Source organism: Phasianus colchicus, chromosome 27 (assembly GCF_987193195.1).
Source record: "Phasianus colchicus chromosome 27, bPhaCol1.hap1.1, whole genome shotgun sequence".
Lineage (NCBI taxonomy): Eukaryota > Metazoa > Chordata > Aves > Galliformes > Phasianidae > Phasianus > Phasianus colchicus.
This window is the reverse complement of record NC_143462.1, coordinates 305,788-332,538: the sequence shown is the minus strand read 5'-3', so window position 1 is coordinate 332,538 and position 26,751 is coordinate 305,788. Positions and strand designations below refer to the sequence as shown.

At 40.0% G+C, this 26,751-nt stretch overlaps 1 protein-coding gene across 18 annotated transcripts; it reads left to right on the top strand.

The window, feature by feature from the left end:
* Positions 1–183: 183 nt before the first annotated feature.
* On the top strand, positions 184–25,965 carry LOC149914767 (annexin A4-like). Of its 18 annotated transcripts, none has more exons than XR_016460115.1 (7): positions 184–1,869; positions 1,956–2,050; positions 2,300–2,413; positions 3,330–3,386; positions 3,702–3,778; positions 6,310–6,457; positions 25,365–25,965. XR_016460115.1 is itself a non-coding variant. In XM_090125591.1 (6 exons), exons 1-6 carry the CDS (start codon positions 1,791–1,793, stop codon positions 15,832–15,834), a joined length of 504 nt encoding a protein of 167 aa, XP_089981717.1. In that variant the 5' UTR covers positions 184–1,790; the 3' UTR covers positions 15,835–18,577. The 18 variants fall into 18 exon arrangements, 9 of the variants coding, with proteins under 9 accessions (XP_089981717.1, XP_089981714.1, XP_089981716.1 ...); XR_016460113.1 differs by lacking the exon at positions 25,365–25,965 and adding an exon at positions 15,824–18,577; XR_016460114.1 differs by lacking the exon at positions 25,365–25,965 and adding an exon at positions 6,728–7,887.
* The last annotated feature ends 786 nt before the right edge of the window (positions 25,966–26,751 follow it).

The window sequence follows — 26,751 nt, the reverse complement described above, 5'->3', positions numbered from 1 at the left end:
AGCGCCGCTTTCCCGGCACGGAATCCCGCGGCCGCCATTGGCGGAGAGCCCGCGCTCGGCCCCGCCTCTCCCGCTCTCCTATTGGTCGGCCCGCGGAACGGGGCGGGCGCTCCCGGCGGGGTCGTTTGCGCCCGCGGTCGCGCCGTCATTGCGTCATCACCGCGCGCGTCCCGCGTGGCCCCGGCCCGGCTGCCCGCGGCGCTGCCCCGCGCCGCGCGCCCGCTCCGCTTCCGGGGACCCGGGGCCCGCGCCCCCGGATCCTTTTCCTCCGCGCGGCCTTCCAGCCGCTCTGCCCCCGGCCTGCAGAGATGCCTCGGGTCGTCGTGACCGAAGTGCGGGACCGGCGCGTGGCGGTGTTGAACGTCGTTCCGTTGGCATCAGCCGTCGGTCAGCCCGTCCAGAGCCCTGTGCGGGGCCTTCGTTTCCTCAGGCGGATAACGGGAGGATGCCGGAGCCGAGGGGCGGTGGGAGGGAGGCGGGGACGGGAGCATCCTGCCGTGCCGCCAGCAGCCCGGGGGCCGCGTGCTGTGGGTGCCGGCACGAAGCTCCGCCGTCCGTCAGCACGGGAGCTGCGGTTCTGGTGCAGCAGCAGGAGCTCAGCGCAGCCCTGCAGAGAGCGGTCCGGCAGCACGGGAGGAAGATGACGGCCTGGAGCGCGAGTGCCTCAGCAGTGTCTGCAGCCTGCGAGGAGCCGAGCCGGGCTGGGGAGAGGAAGGTGTGGGAGTCCCGGGGAGGGACGCGCGATGGCAGCGTTATTGGCAGGATCAGCTGCTTCCTCCACCGCTCCCGACGCCGAGCACTGGTTTCCTTTGAGAAGCAGCCCACTGTCACATCTGTGGGGTTCCGCAGGACACACAGGCATGGGGTAAGTTTAGGTTGGATATCAGGACAAACTTCTGTGCGGAACTTCTACAGCCGTGGGTGGGATCCCCCTGAGCTCCCCTTCTCCAGGCTGAGCAGCCCCCTCTCTCAGCCTCTTGTCATGGCAGAGGTGTTCCAGTCCCTTCACCATCTTGGTAGCCCTGCGTTGGACTCTTTCCAGCATGTCCAGCTGTCTCCTGTACTGGGAGCCCAGAGCTGGACGCTGTTCTCCAGCTGCAGCCTCCCCAGTGCCGAGCAGAGCAAAAGGAATGGTGCAGAATACTGGTCCTTACCTGCTACAAGAGAAGTCAGGACTAGGACTATGATGGGAGCGCATTGCTTTATGATTGACGTGGAGAACTGCTAGGAAGAAGGCCTGGTGGGCCTGAACACAGATGCCGGGTGGTCCAGCTTTTGTTTCACTGGAAACCAGGTACTCCGTGGGCAGCAATATGGAGATATGTTCTCCATGCAGTTGTGCCCCCGTGGCTTCTTTCTGATATGCTTGGGAAGTCCCACTAGAACAGGCTGCCGTGTGAGACAGAAGTGAGAGAGAAGCATCAGTTGTGTGGGTGGAGTTTTACTATCTCTGTGTTCACATCTTTCATGTTTGTCTTCTTTTTTTTTTCCAGTTCAACTCTGCGTGCGTCGGTCTGCCTTTGCTAAATCCTTTTCTTGTGGCCTTAGGCAACAATCGAGGGGGTCTCAAGTTTCAGCGCTGAGCAAGAAGCGCAGGCTCTCAGGAAGGCCATGAAGGGCTTTGCTAAGTTGATCTCCCTCCATGGTCAACTTTTATTTTTTCCCCAGCACTGCGAATGGCTGCTCTGGTGGTTTGATAGAGGGAAGCATAGCTGCTTGCACTGCTCTGCTGCACAACTGCCCTAAAAATTGTTGGAAAGTGGAAACAGAACTGCCCTTCGTGTCCCGAAATGCAGCTGCTCTGGTGGCGTGGGTCCTGGCAGCTTTGTGTGCATCGATGTAGTCCTGGAGCTGTTGAGAGCTGGCTGTGTGAGGGACTGGAGGTGGCACAAGACCAGAGGGCACTTCTGATCCTTGTGCAAGCATCCTGACTAGCTTCCATTTGTTTCTTGCAGGCACGGATGAAGATGCCATCACTGACGTCTTGACCAAACTAAATGTTTCCCAGCGTCAGCAAGTTCTGATCACCTCTAAGAGCACTACTGGCAGGGTGGGTGGTCTGCAGAGATGCATGAACGTGGTTGTGTCACTTGGGCGCAAAGTGAAAAACGACCCAATCTCTACAAGAGAAAGGTCGGCAGAGACTTCACCTGACCAAGGTTGTTTTGTTCTTGTTCAGTTCAGAGCAGTTGTTGATGCAAGGAGGGTTGGAGCCTGAAGAGGAGTGCTGAACAGCTCAGTTCCTCTGTCCTCAAAGGCCGTCCCTTCTGCCAACTCCTTTCTCCTCTTTGCCTTCTAGGATTTGATTGATGACTTGAAGTCGGAGCTGAGTGGGAATTTTGAGAGGGTGATCATTGGGGTGATGACTCCCACCACCATGTATGACGTGCACGAACTAAGGAGGGCTGTGAAGGTTTGGAAATCTTCCTTTTGTATTGCTTAAGTTCTGGCCAAGGACTTACTGCTTTGTTATGCATGTCTTCTCTCTCTTAAAGAAACCTGGTTGCACGTCACAAGCAGGTGCTGGTATCTTAAGTCTTGCCTTGGTGATTCCCTAGGGAGCAGGAGCAGATGAAGGTTGCCCAATGGAAATTCTGGCTTTTCGCACCAATGGAGAGATTTGTGGCATTAATGAGAACTACAAGCTTCGTAAGGAGTGCAAAAGGCTCTCTTGTCAGTTTCTTCCTGTCTGCGCTTCTTAATTGGAGGCTGTAGCAGTAATGATGATGGCTGGAGTGCTGCAGTGCTGCTGGGAGCCCTGGGCACAGTTCTGTACTTAGCTAGGTTACAGCTGGCAAATGTTGTGGGCAGCACCCAGGTGGTGGCCCTGCTCCTAACGGGTGCTGTGTGTGTGTTCTTGCTGGAATATGGCTGCTCCCTTGAGGATGGCATCGTATCTGACACATCTCCCATGTTTCGAAGGGTCCTCGTGTCCCTCGCAATGGTGAGCCAAGCTGAGGGGAGAAGGGGGTGAATGTTCAGAGCTGTGGGCACAGCTCTGCACTCAGTGGTGAGGAGCTCCAGGCTGGCTTTTTCTCACCCTGTGTGTCCCATGACCTCAAACCCAGCCTCTCCGGGGAGGGAACTCTGACTCTGGGTGTGCATGAGTGCTGTGGGCTCTTCTTTAAATGTCCCAGTAAAGTGGGTTGCTGCTCGTTTCAGAAGGAAGCCCAAAGTACATCTGAGCTGCATTTCATTTGTAAGCTAGTGTTCCCTTTGAAGGACTCCATTATCCATCCCCAGCAGCTTTTCATGAGTGGGGAATTCTCAGGAGTTGCTTCCAGTAGATGCTCTGGTGAACTGAGTCTTCTATCCTTGTGTCTTTGCAGGGAAACAGAGATGAAGGAATGTATGTGGATGATGCCCATGCTCAGCAAGATGCTCAGGTGCGTAGTAATGTGCTTCCCAATCTATTCTTGTGCAGGTGATGCGTGGTGAAGAGAAGCCAGCCTGTGAAATGGAAATAATGTTTTTAGCCTTGTTTGCAAGTCTCTAATGAGAGGTCTCTCGACAGGCTGGCTACTTGGCAGGGGCAATGAGATTTTGGCTGTGGGTTGCCGTGCCTGGTAGGTGCTTGTTGGAAAATATCCGTGATCTAGACAAGTACGTGCCAGCAGTGCTCTAGCTGCAAGGGATTTAAGATCTCCTGTACGCCCAGTCTTCTCCATGAGCCTTACTTTGTCACCCCTAATGTCTTGAAGTGCCTGTACGAAGCGGGGGAGAAGAAGTGGGGAACAGATGAGGTGCAGTTCCGTGTACAGAGGATGGACATAAACAGGTATCACCTAGTGAGAGGTAGGACCCCTGCACAGTGTCCTGGGTTTTTCTTTCCTTCCTTGTTTGTGTGTGATGCTTTTGTAGGAGCTCTGTAGCTGTCCAGTAGATGTGAACTCTTCTGAGGCAGCAGGTGTCCTAGAGAGAGCCCCATTGCATCCATTCCATTCTGGCTGTTTTATTCCCTCCTGAGACTGAAAGGGACTTGAGAAACCTAAGTCCAACTGGCTGCAGCTCCAGCATGGAAAGCAGAGATCATGAAGTGTGACTGCCATTGGGGCAGGGGGGAGAGGAGCTAAGAAACTTGATTGGCAGCACAAAGCAGCAGGTCTTGAAAATGGTACTAGCTGTGGTCGGCCAATTTGCAAGACTGTTAGCAGTGAAAATGAATTATTTCTGTGGGGCGATCCTGATTTAGCTGAGAGTGCTGCAGGGATGAAAGAATGTTCATGCAGTATACGAGGAGCTTGTTGCAAAGCGGTCCTTTGAATCTCTGTGACTTTCTGCCATAGTTTTTGATGGTACAGAGGCATTGCTAACAAGGACATAACAGCATTAAATCTGAGATGGTAGGCAGTTATTCAATAGATTGTTTAGTTCTTGTTCAGCCTGTGCTTTTTGTTGTTGTCTGTCTGCTATTCAGCTCAGAATACAGAACTATTGTATTTCTCATAAATGCTTAGCACTCAAATATGGAAGTGCTTCACAGGCATTAATTTTTGTACCTAACAAGTTTTACTATGAAGCCGCGAGTGTCTTCATCATTATTTAGCACAATAATTGCAGCAGTACAACAACCAACCTTATAAAAAATATTACATGCATTATTTTTTTTTAGCTCATCAAGGAAAGGGTTCTGTGAATCTTTACCTACACCTAGATCTACTGTGCAGTATACAAGATGGATACTCATCTGAAATATCTAGTGCTGTATCTATATGCAAAGTGTCAACCTAAATTTTTGGCTTTACAAAATTCTGATGACTATATTTTGCAGTAGATACATTTACAGCCTAGTTGTTTCTTCATTTCTTTTTATTTCCAGTACTTGAATGTATTATAGGATTCTATATGGGTTTATTTGTGTGGCAAAGATCACCTTTCTTTGTTTACTGCTCCAAGGTACTCGTTTTATTGAAAATTACTCATGAAGACTTATGATGTTTCTCTGAAAATGCTGAAAATAACTAAATGGCAATCTTCAACATTTACCATTAGAAAACAAATGGTTTGTGCATGAGATGAAAAGACAATAAAATCTGTTATGTTAACAGATAGATATCATTTACTTTTAAGCAGAGTACTATGAAATCTTTTACCAAGAGGTACAAAATTACAAAAGAAGCACTGAATTTACTTCAGTCATTTTTAAATTTTACTTGAGAGTCTGTCACGGAGTTATCTAGATCAACGTGTGCCCTCGACAGGGGGCAGCAAGCCCATAGGCCCCCTGGCCCAAAAACAGGACGGAAAAGGGGGAAGGGAAGGGAGATGGGAGCTGGGCCCAGAAACCAGAACAGCAGCAACAATCTAAGGAGGAAAACTTAATTTTACTAAACATGATATCGGAATGCAAGATAACACAATATAATATAATATAATTGAAATTGAGGCTAATAAATCAAATAAGAGAGAGAGAGTGTCCGAAACTAAAAGGCCTACTTTGAACTGAAGGCACACGGTTGGGGAGCAGACCCACACACTGCTAGGCAGTGAGCAAGAGAGCCAGAGAGCAAGATCCCATGACTCCCTCCCATGGCTTATCTTCCTCTCTGAACATGAAGTCCCCTGGGATGTGTAGTTCTTCCTTTCTTCTGAGAACCAGGCATCCAGAAAGATGTCAGTCCACGGAACTGGAGTATTAACTCTTTAATTACCCGTGCTTTACATGATGTTTGGTGTGGAATACCGATAACAAAATTATAAAACCATGACAGAGTACTGTGTTTTGTACTTTTTTGACTTCCAAAGTCAAAAAAGAGCTGATTTTGCTGTGGGAGGTAACTATGGTTAGGAGAGAAACTGTGTGCTCATTTTCCAGAAGGTAGTACATAAAAAATAAAGAAAGATCTTTGTATTCCTGGAAATTTGAGAAATTGGAGGGTCTGCTGTAGGAAATAGGATATATCAGTGTTTCTGTTTACAAGACAGTGACTGCTGTTTGTAATCTGTTAGAGGATGGGTATCTTGTCACAGAACAACCCTTTTGGACATCTTTATAAATGTTTTAGTAACTGAGCAATGGATCAGTGATGCAAAATACTTTCTTATCTAGCAGCAGCTCTTATCTGAATTTACTGTATCTATTGTGGAGAAAGCACGAGGTTCCAGTGCTACAGTGTTTGTGTTGTGAGCACTACAAAACTTTTTAAAACCACTGTTCATTTGCTCAGTATCAAAGAAAACATTTTAACCAAACTTAAGTGCTAACTAGTCACTCGGAGGTCTTCACTACCTAAAATTTTCCTTCATAACAGAATCTTTACAGTGTATGAGATAGAAATAATAAAATAATTTTCTTATTCTTTCCCTTAGGCATTTCCTGGAAACACAAACTCTGATAGTGTGGTCCGACATGATTTGCAACACCCAGTCATTGCTCGCTATGTACGTATAGTTCCTTTAGATTGGAATGGAGAAGGCCAAATTGGGTTAAGAATTGAGGTCTACGGTTGCTCCTACTGTAAGTTTTTCCATTATATTCCTTTAAAAAAAAAAAATGTAAATAGAAACTGTCTTTGAATTTCAGATTAAATCTGAATCTCAAGTGCTTTTTGCTAAAATGCATGAAGATATTCCAGGATTACTAATTGTAATAACTGGAGCTTAATTTAATATTTACTGTATCCTTTATTCTGAGTTTCTAGTTAGCTCTTCTATAGGAAATACAGCATTAGAATTAGTAAGAGTGCTTTGAAATCACTACTTTTGATCTTCAAAATTGTTTTTGCAGAAGACTTGAATAGACCAGTTGAGGAAAAGATAGCATTCAGATACATTTCATGCTGGGTCTTGAGAGGGAAACAAGACATAATTCATTGCCTGATGACAAAGATAAAAATAAAACAAGTAAAAATTCAATTGAAGAAGCTCATCTTGTCTAAATATGACATGTTTTTCAGAGATTTTTCCTTTAATATTTGAGTATAACTTTAGAATCTCTTCTAAAAAAAAAAACGAGATGAGCAATGGTGCAAGTGGTTAAGAGCACAACAGATCAAGTTTTAAGAAAAGCAAGTGTAGTTTCTAAATACCATTCCTTGAATTTGATCCTGTGGGTGCTTACGTGAAGTCCACATGCCTGCAAACTGTAAATGTCTGATGTCCTATTTCTATGCAAATTTAGTACAGTATTCTTGTAGGTGTTTTAGGGGAAATAAATACTTGAGATTTATCTTAAAAAAAAAAAAAAAAAAAAAAAAAGTTAGAACAAGTTAAGAAGCACCTATATTGAAGACTCTTCCATTGACATCAAGTGATTTAAGGCCTATTGAAACACTTTGTCATGGTAACTAGCAATTATGTTAATTAACTAGCAAAAATATCTTGTGATTTCTGTTGTTTTGACTTGGCTATGTGCTTTCATTAAACACTATTGAGAATCACATTCTGGTATTATTTTTCCTATTTCCATGCAAAGAATTAAAGCCTCATTTTAAAATTTAGATTAAACTTAGATAATTTTTTAACAGCTGAAATAACTTAGCTGAAAAATCAAATCAAACTTGCTGCGGTGTTGGTAGGGCTGTGCTGGGGGAATTCATGGGTGTTGGATACGTTTGTAAGAAAACACATTGTATGTGTTATCTGAGGAACTGTAGGTTATCCTACAACAAGTTGGTTCTTGTTCAAAAAGGTAGTGATCATCTGAAGTATTAGGTAGCACTGTGTACAAGGCTCTTAATGAACCAAATTTGCCATCACTCTATTAAAATATTTTATATGCTGTTTTAAGTGTAGCCAACACTATAACATGGTTGATTTCACATCATGATTACATTTTTTTACATTTAAGTATATCTACTTTGAATACAAATACAAGTATATGGAGACAGAAACCAACTTTTTTTTTTTAATCCAACACTTTTTTAAACAACAACAAAAAAAAGAAAATATTTTTAAGTTGTAGGTTTTTTTTTTTGTTTTTTTTTTAGCCAAAAATATTTACAAGCAAAAGGTTTTAGGTTTTTGTTTTGTTTCCTTTTTTTTTTTTTTTTAATTAAATTGATATCTAATGCACTGTAAGCACGTTACAAGATGAATTTGGAGTCTGAAACTAAATGTGAGGAAAAGCATAGTTGGCTAACAAAATGAAAAGTTGTCTGCTTGAAAGACTGCATATTTCTGGAGAAAAATAAAACACATCTATCAAGGAAATAATGAATCAACTAAAAAAATACTGATAAAATTTGTCTTCACAGACAACTGAAGTAAGAAACCTAACCTTTTGTTTTCCTCGAAGAGAAGCATTGAACTGCTAGTATTATAAGTTATTTCAGTATTTTGTTAATGACATTAATAATAATGTTTTACATTTATATGTCTATAGGAACTTTTTTTTTCTTTCTCCTCCCAAACAAACAAAACAAACAAAACAAAGAAACAAAAAAACCCTCTCCTAAAATACTGTTAGATTTTAGAAGCAGGAATCAGGCTGTCCTTGAGTCAGTATGCTGAAACCAGTAGACAGCAGCAGCGCAGTTGAGAAGAAAAGTTCACTGTCTTATGACTTCTTGGAAAAACAGAATAATGTTTGAGAGTTCCAAACTTGTTTTCAAATGCATTATTTGGAGCAACTTATGTAAAGTTACATTGTTCCATAGATATGGAATTCAGCAGGAGCAAAGTTTTTAGCCCTATAATTAGTATTGTATATTGAAGCATTGTCATTAACCAGTGAGATTTGCAGATTAATCCTGCTGTCAGTGAAGAAACTGACTGTATAGATAAGTAGCAATTTTTTAAGCCTGATTAAAACATGGGCATCTAATCCAATTTGTGAAAATTTTTGAAACATTACCTAAAGCAAAAGGTTGCTTAATACCTTACAATCATATATTTTTCTTCAAGTTTGTAGGTTTATATTGAATGCAGTCTTTTATTTAGAGAATATTTGAGAACATATTTCAGATGTAGAACTTGCACATTTTCTCATAGTAAAGGTTTAATTGGAAAGTCATAAACTTAGTGCTTAAGAAAAATATTTCATTGCACAATACAGCAATCTGGTTATTAGTCTCAGAGTATTAAGAACTCTCATTAAACCACATATTGAAATACGTGGTCATTAATTGCCATATTGATTTGTTCTTATTTTTCTTGAGTATGCTGATAAAATACACATTATTTTTTGTGTGTCAGAAATGGAAACTACATTCTTCCTTACACAGCAATGTGAATTAAAAAAAAGGTTCAACTTTAAAAGAGAATTAGAGATGACATCTATTCCCTAGAGAAGTTTGTAAAATTACAAAATATTTCCTTTCAAGGTGCTCTTATTCATTTAATTATTTGCTTGCCTTCTTGCTTTGAGATTTTTCTATGTTTGAAACTGCAGATGAGATCTGCGACGTTACTTTCTAATAGATCTCTCGGAAGTCACAAAAATTAATTAATTAATTAATTAATTAATTAAAGGCTCCCTCTACAGTAAGATTGAAAATGTTCTTTACATTTCTCTCTGTGAATAAGTGCTGATGTCAAATTTAGAAAAGATTTTAACTGTGTGGGAAGAGAAGCAAACAAAATATTTAACATTAAAAAAAAATATACTGTAGTCAACGGGAGTTGTAGCTTTCATTTTAAAATCATAGAATGACTTATGTTGGAAGGGATTTTAAATATCATGTAGTTCCAATGCCCTCACATGAACATAGTTATCAACCACTAGATCAGGTTGCCCAGGGCCTGATCCAGACTGGCACTGAATGCCTCTAGGGAAAAAGCATCTGCATCTTCTCTGGGCAACCTTTTCCAGTCCTTTACCACAGTGAATAAAAAATTTCCTCCTATCATCTAACCTAAATCTCCTTTCTTTTAATTTAAAACCATTCTTGCCCGTTCTCACTAATAGACCATGAAAAAAGTTGGTTTTCTGCCAGTTCATAAACTCCTCTGAAGTATTGGAAGGTCGCAATGAGGTCTCCCCAGAAAAACAATCCTCCTCTCCAGTATAAACAAGCCCAACTTCCTGAACCTCACGGGAGAGGTGCTCCAGCCCTCTGATCATCTTTGTGGCTGCCCTCTGGACTGATTCCAACAGCTCCACATCTTCATTGTCTTCAGGGCCTAAGACCTGGGCACAGTATTTCAGGTGTGACTTCACAAAAACAGAACTGAGGGGGACAACTTCTTCCTGTTACCCAGTTGGCTGCCCTTCTTTTGAGGCAGTCCAGTATACTGTTGGCCTTCCAAATTGCAAGTGCACAATGCTGGCTCACATCCAGCTCTTTATCCACTAGGACCCCCAAGTTCTACTTGACAGAGCTGCTCTCATTGAGTACTTCTCCCAGTCTGTTCACATATCTGAGATTGCTCCAACCCAAGTGGCAACACCTTACATTTTGGTTTGATGAATCTCATTTGATTTTACATGAGCCCGCTTTTCAAGCTGTTCCAGGCGATTACAGATATGGAGTGAAGCTGTGCAGAGAGAAAATTAGAAAAACCAAAGCCCAGTTAGAACTGAGCTTGGTCATTAAGATAAAAGACAACAACAAATATTTCTATAAATATATCAACAGCAAGAGGAGGGCTAGAGAGAACCTCCATGACTTGTTGGACACCGAGGGCAGCATGGTGACCAAGGATCAGGATAAAGCTGAGGTATTAAGTGCTTTCTTTGCCTCAGTCTTTAATAGTAAGACTTGTTACTCCCTGGGAACACAGCCTCCTGCACTGGTAGATAGGGATGGGGAACAGAATAGGCCCTGCATAATCCACGATGAGATGGTTTTGGACTTGCTCCAGAAGCTGAATGCTCAAAAGTCCATGGAGTCAGATGGATTGCATCTAGAGTGCTGAAGGAGTTAGTGGATGTGGTTTCCAAGCCACTCTTCATCATCCTTCAGCAGTCCTGGCTAACCGGGGATGTCACAGTGGACTGGAGACTGGCAAATGTGACACCCATCTTCAAAAAGGACGGAAAGATGATCCTGGTAGCTCCAGGTCTATCAGTCTCGCCTCAGTACCAGGGAAGATTATGGAACAGATAATCTCAGGAGACATAATGGACCAATTAAAAGTCAACCAAGGGATCAGGCCTAGTAAGTATGGGTTTACAAATGGTAGATCATGTTTGGCAAACCTGATTTCATTCTATGACAAGGTGAGCCATTTAGTGGATGAAGGTAAGGCTGTCGATGTGATCTACCCGGACTTCAGTAAAGACTTTGACACTGTCCCTCACAACATTCTCATGGAGAAGGTGGCTGCCCATAGCTTGAATGGATGTATGCTCTGCTGGGTGAAACACTGGCTGGATGGCCAAGCCCAAAGAATTGTGATCAATGGAGTTGAATGTAGTTGGCGGCTGGTCATGAGCAGTGTCCCCCAGGGTTCAGTACAGGGGCCGCTTCTATTTAACATCTTTATTAACAATCTTGATGAGGGGATTGAGTGCACCCTCAGTAAGTTTGCAGTCTACACCAAATTGAGAGGGAGTGTTGATCTGCCAGAGGGGAGAAAGGTGCTACAGAAGGTCCTGGATAAACTGGATTGATGGGCCAAGGTGAACCGTGTGAGATTCAATAGTGTCAAGTGTCAGGTCCTGCATTTTGGTCACAACAACCCCAGGCAACCCTATAGGCTTGGGAAGGAGTGGCTGAAAAGTTGCCTGTCAGAAAGGGACCCTGGTATATTGATGGACAGTCAGCTGAATACGAGCCAGCAGTGTGCCCGGGTGGCCAAGAAGGCCAGTGGCATCCTGGCTTGGATCAGGAATGGTGTGGTGAGCAGGACTAGGGAAGTAATTTGGCCCCTGTACTCAGCACTGGTGAGGCCTCACCTCGAGTACTGTGTTCAGTTTTGGGCACCTCAATACAGAAAGGACATGGGGTGCGAGCAGGTCCAAAGAAGGGCTGCAAGGCTTGTGAAGGGCTTGGAAAATGTGCCGTATGAGGAGCGACTGAAGGAATTGGGCTGTTTAGTCTGGGGAAAAGGAGTCTGAAGAGAGACCTTATTACTCTCTTCCAGTACCTGACAGGTGCTTACAGCAAGTGCAGGGTTGGTTTCTTCTCACTGGTGACAGGATGACGGAAAATGGTCTCAAGTTGTGCCAGAGTAAGTTTAAGCTGGATATCAGGAAAAGCTTCTTTACAGAAAGGGTTGTTAAGCACTGGAATAGGCTCCCCAGAGGCAGGGTTGAGTCACCTTTCCTGAATGTGTTTAAAAACCATTTGTTTACTGTGCTCAGAGACATTATTTAGCAGAGGGTTGTTAGAATTAGGGTAAGTTTGGTTAGGTTGTGGTTGGACTTGATGGTCTCTGAGGTCTTTTCCAACCTGAGCACTTCTATGGTCAGGCATAGTCTATCCTTGATGAAGCTGTGTTGGCATTCTTGAATCACCCCCCTCCCCTTTCTTGCACATGCCTTAGAGTAGATTCATGGAGGTTCTGCTCTGTGATCTTCCCTGGCACAGGTAAGGCTCACTGGTCGATAGTCTCCCAGATTTTCCTTTCTCCCTTTATTAAAAATGGGAGTGATGATTCCTTTTTCCACTTGCCAGGACCTTCACCTGACAGCCATGAATATTCAGAAATGATTTAGAGTAGCTTGGCAACCACATCAGTCAGTTAGTTCAGGACTCTGAGATACATGTTGTCCAGCTCCAGAGACTTGTCCATATTTAGTGTCATAAGGCAGTGTCAGACTTGCTCTTTTCTGACAGTATAGGAGGCATTTTGCCCCCCACCCCCTTTGTAGAGTTTCAGGTACATATAATATATTTAATACACTCAAAAGAGGGGAAAGGATCTTTACATTTGCAGTGACATAATTTAGCAGAAAGCAAGCCATAGGAAAAATTTATCAAAAAGCAAGTCATAGGAAAGAAAGTAATGTTACAGAAGGCAAAGTATCCACTGAATTCATTAATGCAAAGCTGATGGAATATTTATATTCAAGCTCTTTTTGAGACAGAGAGTAAAGAGACATGATAGATAGATGTCTCTCGTCATGTTCCCATTTATGAATTTTTTAGACAATCAGCAAATTCAAGGCATCTGGAGGCTATGACAACTACAATATATATTGTATTTTATCACTGATTTTTGAAGTTCATAATAAGCTCCTGCAGAATCATTGCCATACGAATAGTTCCTTCAATCACAATACTGCAGCAGATTAATGCATACAAAACAAACAAACAAACAAACAAACAACAACAAAAAAAACAGTAGCATTCCTATTGAACAGTCTTTGACAGCACTTTTTAAGATAAGAAGGAGAGAAAAGAAGAAAAATAAACAAGTCAGACCTTATCGTTTTATGAAGAAATGAACATTTTTTATGGAGATTATTTACTCCTTAGATAGTACAGTGAACAAAATCTTGGTCATGTGAATATTTACAAGAGAAAAAAAAATTAGACTTGGAGGTGCTGTTAAGGCTTAAGCCATAAGTATTTGAAAGGAATATTTACAATAACTGTTTTGAAAATATTGAAGTGCTAAAAATTAGAGCTTGAACAGATTTTGACAAGTTAATCCTATTTGCCTGTAGTGACTTTAAGTGAAACCATTGTTCCTCTTCACTATTAATTCCACATTCATCAGCTGTATTCATCATTAGAAAAATTTCTGTGATACTTGTAATTTCCTTTGCCATTGTCATGCTATTGCTACCAACTATTCATATCTCCATCACTCTCTCCTATGGTTGCCATATGTACTTCACAGAAACTCCATTCTCTCCAAAACTATATATTACATCAAAATATCACAGGGAATATTTAAAGTAGATAAGAAAGCCACTATTTAACTTGTGTGGAACCTAACCAATTTTCTTTTGTCCAGTGCCACTAGATAGATATAGTGGACATTTTGTTTCATCAGCCTATGCTCACAAACAAACGATCAAAAAACTGATGAAGTGTCTTGATGGCCACTGGAACTCCCTATGCTGAATGAACTATATGTCCATATGTATGTAAACATATGAATACATATTTATTCTTTTACACTTTTTTTTTCCACCTAAATTGTGAAGATACTTATGTGGTCTCATAATCCATGTAAATGGTTCTTTGCCAACCTCTCATAATATTTTATTACTCATAATAATAATGTTCACTAAACTGTCTTAATGAAAAGATGGACTTCTATGACCATAGAAGTGATGGAACTGCATAAAAATATTAAATGATAGATAGGAAGAAACATTTTGAAGCATATGTTTTGTCTAATCATGTTCTCATATTTGTAGCAACTGTATTAAATCATTGTAATTAAAATTGTTTTTCATTTTGGAGAAAAAAAGAATCACAGATTTGAGAAAATTATCAGCAGTCACTGTAAACTTAGTAGCTTTGTTTGTGACAGTGAATAGAACACTTAAGAGTTATCCGAAGCATCCAACCCTCTTTTTCTCTGTTTCTCTTTAGATATTTTTATTCTGGATATTTCTACAATTTCTATGTAATTGATTTTCAGCCAGCATAGTCACAGTTCAACATCTGCAAGCATAGCTTGGTATTTACTTTTTCTGATATTACAGGTGCATGTCTCAGTACTTGTATTAAAACAGTGGAGAGTGAGGGAAATGAACTGTGAAAACATTTGAAGATCTCTTTGAAAACATGCTCTGTTTGAAAGCTTAATTCTTTTCTAATGTACTCTCTAGCATGTTTTTTTTTTTTTCTTTTTTTTTTTCTTATTTGTTTTTACATAGAGGGGACTTCTTATCTTGAAGATCATAAAAATTGGTGATTTTCCTCATTTGCTCCATGGTACTCCTCAAACAGTAGAGTTTTGCAGATTTAGGATCAAAAATAACTTTTTTTTTTTTTTTTATAAGTATTTAAAGTGTGGGTTGTTTACCTACTCCCCAGGAAGAAATAGTTGTGATTGTTTCTTTGCAAGTGTTTGTTATTCTGGTATGAAAGTAAGTGAGAACAGACTTCAGCTAATTTCTTATCTCTAGTGGTTAACAGTAATAGGTATGGGTCTATTTTGGTTCTGGCTGTGTCCAGCACAGGGCACCCCAGACACACACAGCAGCCCAGCAGGCCCTGTCATCAACTCAGCACCTAAGAATGGTACAATTTTTAAATGAAATATTAAAATTTAACATATATTTTTCATTCTTTTAACATATATTTAGTCTGATACAAAAAATGTTTTATTTTTGTATCAACTTCTTGAAACCACAGCAAATTGAGCAGTCCATTATTTTTAAATGTCTAGCTGTAGTGAAGTTACTGGTGGATATTCTCAGGCACCACAGGTTTGTGATCTGCAACAGCAATGTGTATCCCATACAAGTACATTTGTTATGCATCAGTGGATGCATAATCAAAGTCAGATTTAAAAAAAATCTATTTTACATGCATACATATCCCACCAAAATGTTCAGTTGCATACTCAAACATTTTTCAATTACACTTGAACACTTTTTTAAATCATTCAGCATTTCCTTTAGAAGAGTATGTATTGCTAGTTCATTTTTAAAAGATTTTTTAAGGTTTTTTGATGGAATACTGTATAATCAATGAATGTACAGATGTTATAACAGAATCACTGAATGGCCAGGGTTGGAAGGGACCTCAAGGATTGTGGATCGCCAACCTCCCTGCACATGCAGGGCCACCAACCTCCCCATTTAATGCTAGACCAGGCTACCCAGGGCCTCATAAAATCTGGCCTTGAACACATTCAGAGATGGGGCATCCACAACCCCTCTAGGCAGCTGTTCCAACACCTCACCACTCTCTCTGTAAAGAACTTCCCCCTGACATCCAACTTAAATCTTCCCTCCCTCAACTTCAAACCATTTCCCCTCGTCCTGCCATTATCTACCCTTTCAAAGAGTTGACTCCCCTCCTCTTTGTAGACTCTCTTTAGGTACCGGAATGCTGCTAAGAGGTCACCCTGCAGCCTTCTTTTCTCCAGGCTGAACAAGCCCAACTCCCTCAGCCTGTCCTCACAGGGGACGTGTTCCATCCCTCTGATCATCTTTGTGGCCCTCCTTCAGAAAAATTGATTTAGAAATACTAATTTTTTTTTTATGGGACACTTGGACTTTGTTTATCTTTTAGAAAGTCACAATAAATTAAATAAGATTTAAATACATTCCCTTAAATATTTTCTTTGCTCTGAAAGTAATGCTTCCCATTTATCAAATTGTATCATCATAATCTTATATAATATAGTTTCCATTTAAATAGAATAAGTTCTAAGCTACAGAAGATTATTTTTCAATGTAGTCACCATGACTAGCTATGCATTTTTGGTGGTGATTGAAGAAGGGCTTGTATGCTGCGCGTATTGTTTAAAAAAAAAAAAAAAAAAAAAAAAAGCCTGGAGCAGCAGATTTGATCCACTATTACTGTCACCACTGCTGAAACACACCACCTAACACACTATGCTAACACTGACTGTTAAATCTCTGTGAATATTCATCAAGTATTGAAGAATGTCAATGGATGCTGTTTTTTCCACATGGAGGAATTCAGTTATATCTTTGTTTCATGTGCACTTCTGTGTCAGATATAATTTTCACAGACTGCCACTATGCTGCCATCATGGCAACAAAATCTAGTGGGATATTGGTGGGAACGTTCAATCTCTACTGTTATACTACTGATGTCTACCTCTGATATCATGGGCCAACAAAATAAAATAGAAGGCATTGCTTTCAGAGCAGCCTTTGCATGAGAAATCTATAAATCTTTCCTTTTCACATAAGTGCTTATGTAACTTCTAGATTAGAAAATTATTTTAATAAAGGAACCTCAAACTTTTAGAAGAATGTATGTAATTAGCGAGTTCTGAAAATAAATATATTTTTTTACATTATTAATTGTTTTCAGCATTTATTTTTCCAAACAGAACTTCATATTTCTGTATTGGTTGCTGGAAAAAGAATTATTGCTTAATTCCTTGCATGGTAACATCTCTATTTTTCTTTTTCAGAAACTTGAAGAGTGGATTTTTAATTCTTTCAATATAAACATGTTCTTACTTCCTTTCTTCCTTCGTTTTCTCTCTCCTTATTTTTCGTTATTTCTCATGGTACATAGTTGCCCTTTTGGTTCTAAGTATATTGAACAACTTGAGAGAATAACTTTATAAAACTATAGCTATAAAAAAGTTCTTTGTTACCTAAAAGATCGCATCCCTGGATGTGTTTAAAAACCATTTGGATGTGCTGCTCAGATAGATGATTTAGCAGAGGCTATTTAGGGTAGTCAGGTTAGGTCGTTGGACTCAATGATCTTTAATGTCTTTTCCAACCTGAGTGATTCTGTGATTCTATTTGTTTAGCCACAGCTGGCATTTATGTAGCATGCTTTTATTTACGGATGCTCTTGCTTAGTGATGCATGTATAAGTGTGTCTGTCCCCCCATCACTTTACCCCTGTGTACATTCTCTTCAGGTAGAGAGAAAAGCGGTGATTCTGTTTCCTATGAAGACTAAATTGCAAACAATCATACAGACTGTTACTGAACTAAAGAAAACTGAGTTAGTTGTGTTGTTTTTGGTGACATCAGTGTTGCCATGGTACCAGAGGATCTCAACGCACCCCTTTTGCTTGGGTACTTCTTATATTTTTTTCTATGCCTTGTATAGATGCAGAAAATTGTACCATTGAACTGTCCACTGGACTAATGGGGTAAGTGGGACAGCTGTCCCTTCACCGCTGCTTCATAGCTTCTCTTCTTTGACTCGTTTCCTGAGGAAAGCCTCTGAACGGAATACAACTTGCAAGCATTGGTTGTTGGTTCTTTAGGTTAGATTCAGTGAAGCTTACTTATATCTGGTTAATCTGGGGAGGATTGAGATCCTCTGTATCTCTGTCACCTGTTCCACGTTTGAGCACCCTCACAGTGAGAGCCTTTTCATTCTACTAAGTGTCACCCTGGGTAGGGACACATTTCACTAGATGAGGTTACTCTAAAGTGCCATTTAACTGGACCTGGAGCTCTTCCACTGATGCATCCACAGCTTCTCTGGGCAGCTTGTTACACTGCCTCAACAGCCTCATAGTGACAGATTTCTACCTTAATTCTAATCTAAATATATCTTTGAATTTAAATTGTCCCCATTCTCCTGTCACTAGAGATCATCAGAAAAAGTCTTTCTCCATCTTTCTTAAGCCCACTGTATGTATCAAAAGGCTACAATAAATCATCTCCAAAGCCTTGTCCAAGCTAAAATCTCACAGCTTTTCTTCAGAGGAGGGGAGTTACATTCAGCTAGATTGAGTCAAGGTTAGATATCATGGGGAAGACAGAGACCCCCATGCTTTCTGGGAACGCATCCTCATGGGGACAGTCTTTTTCTCCCAGCTGGAAGATGTCCATGCTGCAGCATGTGTCTGGTGCCGCTTGTGCTCCTGTCACTGAGCACCTGTGAGAAAAGCCAGGCTTCATGATCTTCCACAATCCCAGTAAGCATCTGTAGGTAACACTCACTTTTTTTAATACTGATTGTAGGCAGTTCCCTCAGCCTTTGCTGCGACTGCTGGGTGCCCTGGACTCTCACCAGCCCTGGCTGAGCTCTTGCTCCATGTGGCAATGTCTTTTTCATACCAGGGTCACCAGGTAGGGACTTAAGAATCCCCATGCAGATTCTCAAGGTCCAAAAGGGGGAAAAAATAGAGAGAGAAATATGTGTTGTTTTTGTTGTTTTTGTGAGTTCGTTTTCTTAAGTATTACTCATTTTTTATTTATTGAATCAATTGTTCAATATGCCTCATCTTGAAAAGATGACCTTCATGCTGAACTTCAGGCTGCTTCATGTCAGAACCAAAGTCATCTTCTCCACATGAGTAGCCACTTCTGTAACTTGTTTGACACATTCTCAGGGCCCCAGTCAGCTCAGGTCCTTCTGCTGGATTCCTTCTGTTGTCCTGGCACAGCAGCTCAGAGAATGCTGGTCTCTGCCTTCCCCTATTCCTGAGGACTTGGGGAAGAAGAAATGACAGATTTTGGCAAGGGAAAAGGATGGAGATGCGAAGGATGGTCTCACAGGAGCTTTTGTTGTCAAAAGAATTACCAGGAATGGCCATGTGAGCCTGCAAGGTGGTACTGGAGTTGGGACTCCGCCAGCTAGTGGTAAACTTATGGGATGGATAGTTTGGTGCCAAGACAGAGGTGGCCATCTGGGGAGAGGTGGACAGGACCCTGCCTGGCCACCAGAGCACACAGCTAGTTTGAGCTGAAGGGGAAATACTTTGTCCAGTAAAGATCCCAGTAAATCCTGGGAAAGCATCCTTCAGGAATAATATTGCAATATTTTTTGGAATTTTGAATACTTCTTTCTTTCCAGACTTTTTCTGATAATTTGAAAATTTTACACCAATCTATATAAGTCGATAATTATTAAACTTGCTTTTAGCTTTTACATTATACAGTTTTTAATTTTTTACTTGTAAATTTACTTTCCCTCTTAAAAGCTCAAAACATATCCTGACTGTGTTTTATCAAAAAATATATAAACAGGTAATTTCTCTAAAATTAGAAATCTGTTACTCAATTTTCAGGCACATAAGAAGCTGGCTTATCTACAATGTATCTTTCAATTTTAATGGATGTTTGTGAGTCAAAGAATCAGTGGGATCGTATCTAAAGTATGCTTCTGCATAATCTTCACACATTAGCATTAAAAATAATCCTTATACATACCTAGGTGCAATTTTCCTTGATTTTTTTTTTTTTTTTTTTTTTTAAGAGAACAACAGTAGTTCACAGCTTGAAGCAAGCACAATATTAAAAATCATAAAATAAAATTACAATAGTTTTTCTTAACATTGTTTCTAATAAGTTGCATAACTCATCAGAAGATATAAAAATCTTCACGTGGAAGATACATTTATTCAGTATATTCTATCATTGCTGTTTCAAAGTGTATTAGTTACTGTAAGCTTTCAGGTATTATTTATTTTTTCCCCTCAAGATTTAGCTTTTTGACCTCAAACATTAGTGAAAGATGCAGTCAGGATTAGCAGGTTCTAAACTGTATTGACTTTCAGGGAAAAAAAAAGCACAGAAGTTTCTGTTCAGATTCTATCTGAAGAGACTGCTGATCAGTTCTTTATTAGAAAAATTTCCATTTTTAGTGAACTTTTGTCATAGGAAATACAGACAAAAATAATAGCTATTTAATAATATATTACAAACTACCAAAATAAAAACATCAGAAGAAAGCTAGAAATTACTTCATCAAAACTTACTATAGGAAGTAGTGAAATTGAAGTAAAGTAATTGAAATTAAAGTAATTGAAAAATTCCTTCTTCAAGTCCATACCTCTCCAATTTTGAGATAGGGATGTGATGAGGGACCATGTCAAAGGCTTTGAAGAAGTCGAGGTAAATGACATCGTCCTTCCTCTGTCCAGTGATACCGTCACTCCATTATAGAAGGCCATCAGATTGGTCAGGCAAGATCTGCCCTTTGTGATGCTGTGCTGGCTGTCTCTGATCACCTCTTTATCTTGTAGGTGCCTTCGCATGGTTCCTACTCTATGATCTTCCCAGGTACAGAGGTGAGGATCACCAGCGTGTAGTTCCCTGGGAATTTTTCAATGGATTAAGAACTGGTTGGCTGGACATGATCTGTGGTTCTGTGTCAGGGTGAAGGCCGGTCACAAGTGGTGTCCCACAAGGGTCAGTCTTGGGAACGGGGCTCTTCAACATCTTTGTCAATGGTCTGGCCAATGGCATCAAATGCATCCTCAGCAAGTTAGCAGGTGACACGAAGCTGAGCAGTGCAGTTGATACATTGGAGGGAAGGGAAACCATCCAGAGGGACCAGAACAGGCTGGAGAAGTCAGCCCCTGAGAATCTAATGAGGTTGCACTTAGGCTGGGACAACTCCAGGTATTTATAAGGGCAGGAGGAAGACCACCTTGAGAGCAGCCTGCAGAGAAGGACTTGGGGGTACTGGCAGATGAGAAGCTAGACATGAACCATCAGTGTACATTTGCAGCCCAGAGGGCCAACTATGTTCTGGGCTGCATTAAAAGAGGAGTGTCTAGCAGGGAGAGGGAGGTGATTGTTCCCGTCTACTCAGCTCTTGTGAGGCCCCATCTGGAGTACTGCATCCACACCTAGGGCCCTCAGCACAAGAAAGACACAGAGCTCTTGGAACAGGTCCTGATAGGGCTGCTAAGATCAGAGGACCAGAGCACCTCTTGTATAAAGAAAGAAAGGCTGAAGGAATTGGGCTTGTTTAACTTGGAGAAGAGAAAGCTCCAGAAAGACCTCATTGTGGCCTCCAAATACTTGAAGGGAGCTTATAAACAGGAAGGGAAAGACTGTTTACATGGGTGTATAGTGATAGAACAAAGGGGGATGGTCTTAAACTGAAACAGAGGAGATTTAGGTTAGAGGTTAGGAGGAAGCTTTTCACTCAGATGGCGGTAACACACTTGAACAGGTTGCCCAAGGAGGTTGTGGATGCCCCATCCCTGGAGGCATTCAAGGCCAGGCTGAATGTGGCTCTGGGCAACCTGGTCTGCTGGTTGGCAAACCTACCCGTGACAGCAGGGTTGAAACTAGATGATCATTATGGTCCTTTCCAACCCAGGCCAGTCCATGATTATATGTAAGCAATGCTCACCTTTAATCACCAGTGCAACACAATATGAACTTCTAGGAAAAAATAAATAAATTCTATTCCCCCATTATCAGAGAAGGGATCCTGTTGCCCCTTCACTACAGCCAATTTTAGTGAGGTTTGAACAGTCCCTACTTTCAGCATTCTTTACTTCATTCTTCCCCCCCTCGTTCCCTTTTCAAGCTTTTCTCCCTTTTGATTTCTTTCTTTTCCACTTTCTTCTTAAGAGTTCTTCTTGCTTTCCTTTCCTCTTGGCCTTTAATAAAAAGAATTTTCCTATCTAGATGTTATCATGCTTTTTTTTTTTTTTTCTCCATTAAGGTAGGAATAATCTTGTCTATAAATAGTGATAAGCATTTTCAGCATCACAGTGCATGTGTAGGCTTGTTCAGTCAAGAAATCAGACGATAGGACCAGCAGAATATATATTAACAGATAATTAATCTACTTCCTATAGTAAGTTTTGATGAAAACGCAGTTTTCTGCATTCCCAGAAAGCATGGGGGTCTCTGTCTTCCCCATGATATCTAACCTTGACTCAATCTAGCTGAATGTAACTCCCCTCCTCTGAAGAAAAGCTCTGGGCAACATGTTCCAGTACTCTGTAACCCTCATTGTGAAGAAGTTCTTTCGCTTATTGGTTCGTAACTTCCTATGCTCAACTTTATGGCCATTTCCCCTTGTTCTGTCCCCATGGACTGCTGAAAAGAGGTTGGCCATGTCCCTTTGACTCCCACACTTAAGATATTTATAGACATTAATAAGATCCCCTCTCAGTCTTCTTTTCTCAAGGCTGAAAAGATTCAGGTTACCTAGCCTTTCCTCATAGGGGAGACTCTCCAGGTCACTTGTGGTCCTCTGCTGGACTATCTCCAGGAGATCCCTGCATTTTTTTGTACTGGGAAGCCCAGACCTGGATAGAGTACTCCAGGTGAGGCCTGACCAGAGCAGAGCAGAGGGGGAAGATCACCTCCCTGGACCTTCTGGCCATGCTCTTTTCAATGAACTCATTGGCCTTCTTGGTCATCAGAGCAGTATGTTCATAATATATTGTTTATGTGCTTAAATTTTCATAATGATATTTTGGTGCCCGTGATTAATAACAACAAGAAAATACTCTACATGTGTGGAATATGGTAGCCCAGCGAGAGGCTCTTTGATACATTTTACGTGTTTGAAAGATAGATGCTTTTAAAGGATAGATTCACGGTTAATGCTTTTTAGTCGTACAGAATTAGTATATGCATTAGTGCCCATACAGCAGCATAAGGCTCACATAATATGTTAAGAAAAGAATGCTGAAAGTGAAGATCCTCACTCTAAAAATGTTTTAATCTAAAAAGTATGTCAGATGAAATGGAGTTAATGTAAGTGAAAAAAGTGAGAAAAATTTCACCTAAGATTGCCAGCAATCATTAGTACAGAACCTTTATATTTTTAATCCCAGTGAAATGTTTTGTAAGAAGTGTGCAGAGTTGATCGTGTAGAAGCCATTGGCAATTTTGAAATATGTGTGAATGGTAAATTTCCTATGAATATTGTTGGCTTGATTTCAGATATATTCACAAGCATTTCTCTGGAAAGTACACTGCTATTCTGTCCAATGTAAATTCACTGACACCTGCTCTTAGCAGGAATTTTTTAGTAATTCAAGGCAGTAACGTTTATCAAAGTAGCTAAATTAGCTGTTATGAAATCACTGTTGAGTTTTTGTGAATGAGCACCTCTATGCACTATTCTACTTCTATTCTAGCACTTTTCAGACACTAACATAGGTAATAGACTAATGAGGCAGGGGAACCTGCGAATCCAAGCCCTGGGAAAAGGAAAAGGGGAAAAGGTAGGGAGATGGGTCTAAAAACAGCACAGTGGCAATGATCTGAGGAGAAACAAACTAATTTACTAAATAAGATATCAGAATGCAAGATAACATACTATAATGCAATATAATATAACGTAATTAGAATTGAAGCTAATAACTAAAGTGAGAGTGTCTGAAAAATAGAAGCCTTACTCTAATTAAGCTGAGGTGATATGGCTGGGAGCAGAGATGAGCCAGAAAATCAAAAAAGGGAAGTCAAGAGATCTACGAATGGTTTTTATCTTTCCCACTGAGCAGAAATGGTAACAGAACAGTGAGCAGTCCTCTGGGGGATATAGTTCTTCTTCTCTTCTAAAACAGGTACCCCGAAGTATCTACTATGCATGGAACAGGAGCATTAATGCTTTAACATGTACTACATGGTGTTATGATGTGGAATACTGAGAACAAAAATCTAAAACCATGACATATAGTTACACTTCCGTCACCAGAAAAAAGAGGAAATAGGGAAGTTCTGGAGTCTGAGTCTAATTCAAAATTGTTTGTAATTAATTAAATGAATTATTTTGGAATTCAAAAAGGAATCTCTTTTACAGATTTTGTTCACTGACCAAAATTTACAAAATTCTTCAAGTAGACACAAGTATAGGGCAAAAAATATCTGAACAAGCCTACCCAAGTCTAATAAGGTAATAAGACTGTGGGTGGTGACTTATTTTCCTTTGAGATTTGGAATTGGGGTCACTTTTGTCACCAGATTTTTTAACACCTTCTTCGAGATATTCTGATTTATTGTTCTTCAGAGGAAAACTGCTTAAATGTGGCATCACAGAAATATATTGGATTAAGGGCTAATACATTTTCCTAGCCAGATGAAAGTGGTGTTGTATTTTTAACATGTCAATAGTGCTTATCCATATCTCAGGAAATCCAACAGTGGAGAAATCAGGTTTAAAGTAATTAGATTTATATTTCTTATTTAAATGCATATATTTATTTTCAATATTGTCAGTTACTTTTTTCCTATCTTACCACGTTTTTGTCTCTCTTCCTCTTTTCCTGTCTCTCTCGTGCACTAATATATAAACAAATATATAAACATATATGTATACACTTATATACTGTCTCTTTCCTATTAATGGTAGTTAGTTTAGTGACTAGGGATGAAAAATATTGTATATTTACGCTTCAATTATAGGAACAATATGTTTTACTGTCTAAGTACCATTTCTTGTCATGGTTATTATCGTGATATTAAATAGCTGAGAGTCATTGTAGAAGGAACATAAGTCATTACCATCTTTCTATACATAATGACTCTTAAACATAATTGCTATGTAATCTTTAGGTGAATTATTATATTGAATTACTATATAGGCCAGTGCACATGCTGGTAGCTTAGCTAGGAATAAAAGAAAGCTACTCAATCAAAGATTAGTCCTGTTTCTTTTTTAATTGAATGATTTCAAAGCATAATATTCAGGGCCGTGTTTTAGAAATATGTGATACTTTTACTTGACTCTGTTAAAGTGTGTGATATTAATTTATGTAAATTGATAATGAAACGAACATAACTGCATGACTGAAAGACTGATCCAGGTATGAAAAGGATACTTGTATTTCATGAGCTACATATTGAGAACCCACAAACCCACAAAAATCTAGTCAAAGTCTTGATTAGAATGTGAGTCACATGCTTGACAGTCAAGGTAACTTATGCTGATGTTACAAAGAGATACCAGCTGATCTTAGGGGAAAGGTGATATGTTCTACATAGGGGACTTTACAAACAGCAGAAAATTAAATTCTTTCCTTTGACCTCCTTCATAGGATGCGAAGTCAATGCAGTATTTATTTCAAATATTCCTTTCATACGCATCAAAAAAGTACTACTGATTGATCCTCAGAGGCAGAATTACAATCTGTGACTGTCCTCAAACATGCTTATATGTCCTTCTACTTGAATGTGAAAGCTGTTCTCCTTCCTAGGAAAATGAAGACAGTTCTAAGCACCTGGTCTTAAGTAGCTTAAGAAAAAGAAAGAAAACAATATAATGAACATAAGATAATGGAAGGTAGGTTTATTTGTTTGTTTGTTTTAAAGTAAATAATCTGATTTCATGCTTCTGTTTCTTTTGAAGCTTTATTATTTCAGGAGGTTTTTGTTCCTTTGGAAGAGATACTATTCCTCTGTGATTTCCCTGTAGTTCTATTCATGTTTATATGAAACAAAGTACTCCAAAATTCAGAAAGTCTTCTAGGTCAAATGCCCCTGAATAGATCTTAGCATCTGAAATAGGAGGACTTCTGTATCTTAGCAAAATAGATTAAGATGTAAATATCATTTAATAACCAGAAAAAGAAAAGAGCAATAGAGAAGAATGACAAGATTTTGATAGAGTGATTTAAATACATCTTTTCCTTACAAAGAAAATGATTTAATCATTTACTGTTATATCATTGAAGCGAAGTGAGAGATTTCTAAAGACTGTTAGATGTTCTGGAACTAGAATCAGAATGAGCTACGTTCATTCCAGTAAAGATAATCTCTTCTTTGATATGTATTGTGTGGATGTTTCAAAGCATTCCTCTTTCCCTGTTCATAATGAAGTTGTTGTCCATGAAGTGCCTTCCTTTCATAAGCAATTCACTCTGCTTCTTTTTGATGTTCCTGTTCAATAAGAACTTGCTCTCTTTCAAAATGCTCTCATTCCATCCTTTCCCTCTAGATTTTACCTTTCTATTTCTAATTGCTCCCTTTCTCTTTGCAAGCATTCTTCTGGCTCATACATTATTTGTACACATTCTCTCTCATGACACTCCCTTTCAGCAATTTCTGTATTCTTTCAGAGTTCAAGAGCTCACTGTATTCTCTCCAGCAGAACCATGTGTTCTTGCAATCTCTTTTCCTTCATCTTTCCAAAAGACAAGATATCCTCTCTACTCATGTATTCTCTAAACTACACTTTATCTTGAATAATACACTCTTTGTTCCTCTACATCTGTGGTTTATTAAACCTTTCCCTTCTAACTGCCCTAGTGTGGCCTTGATTTCCTTTTGTTTAATCTAAAACTACAACTCAAGCTTTTACCACTTCAGGTTTTCTTCAGGTTTTCTTTTTTAGTTGTTTCTTGATTAGGACCATTATCACTCTTTCTCATCTTTACCCTCTGTTTTCTCGAGTTCTTAAGTTTGTTTTGTTTTATTTTTGTTTGTTGTTGTTGTGGTTGTTTTTCCAAATTTCCTGGATTGCTTCTATTTTGCTTGATGAAGTTTTTCAGGCTTTATCACTTGGTGCTGTTTGTTTATTCCCCATGCTTCTACCTGAAGCAGATTTCTCATCATTTTTCATCAGCTTCTTTTTGGAGGGGTCAC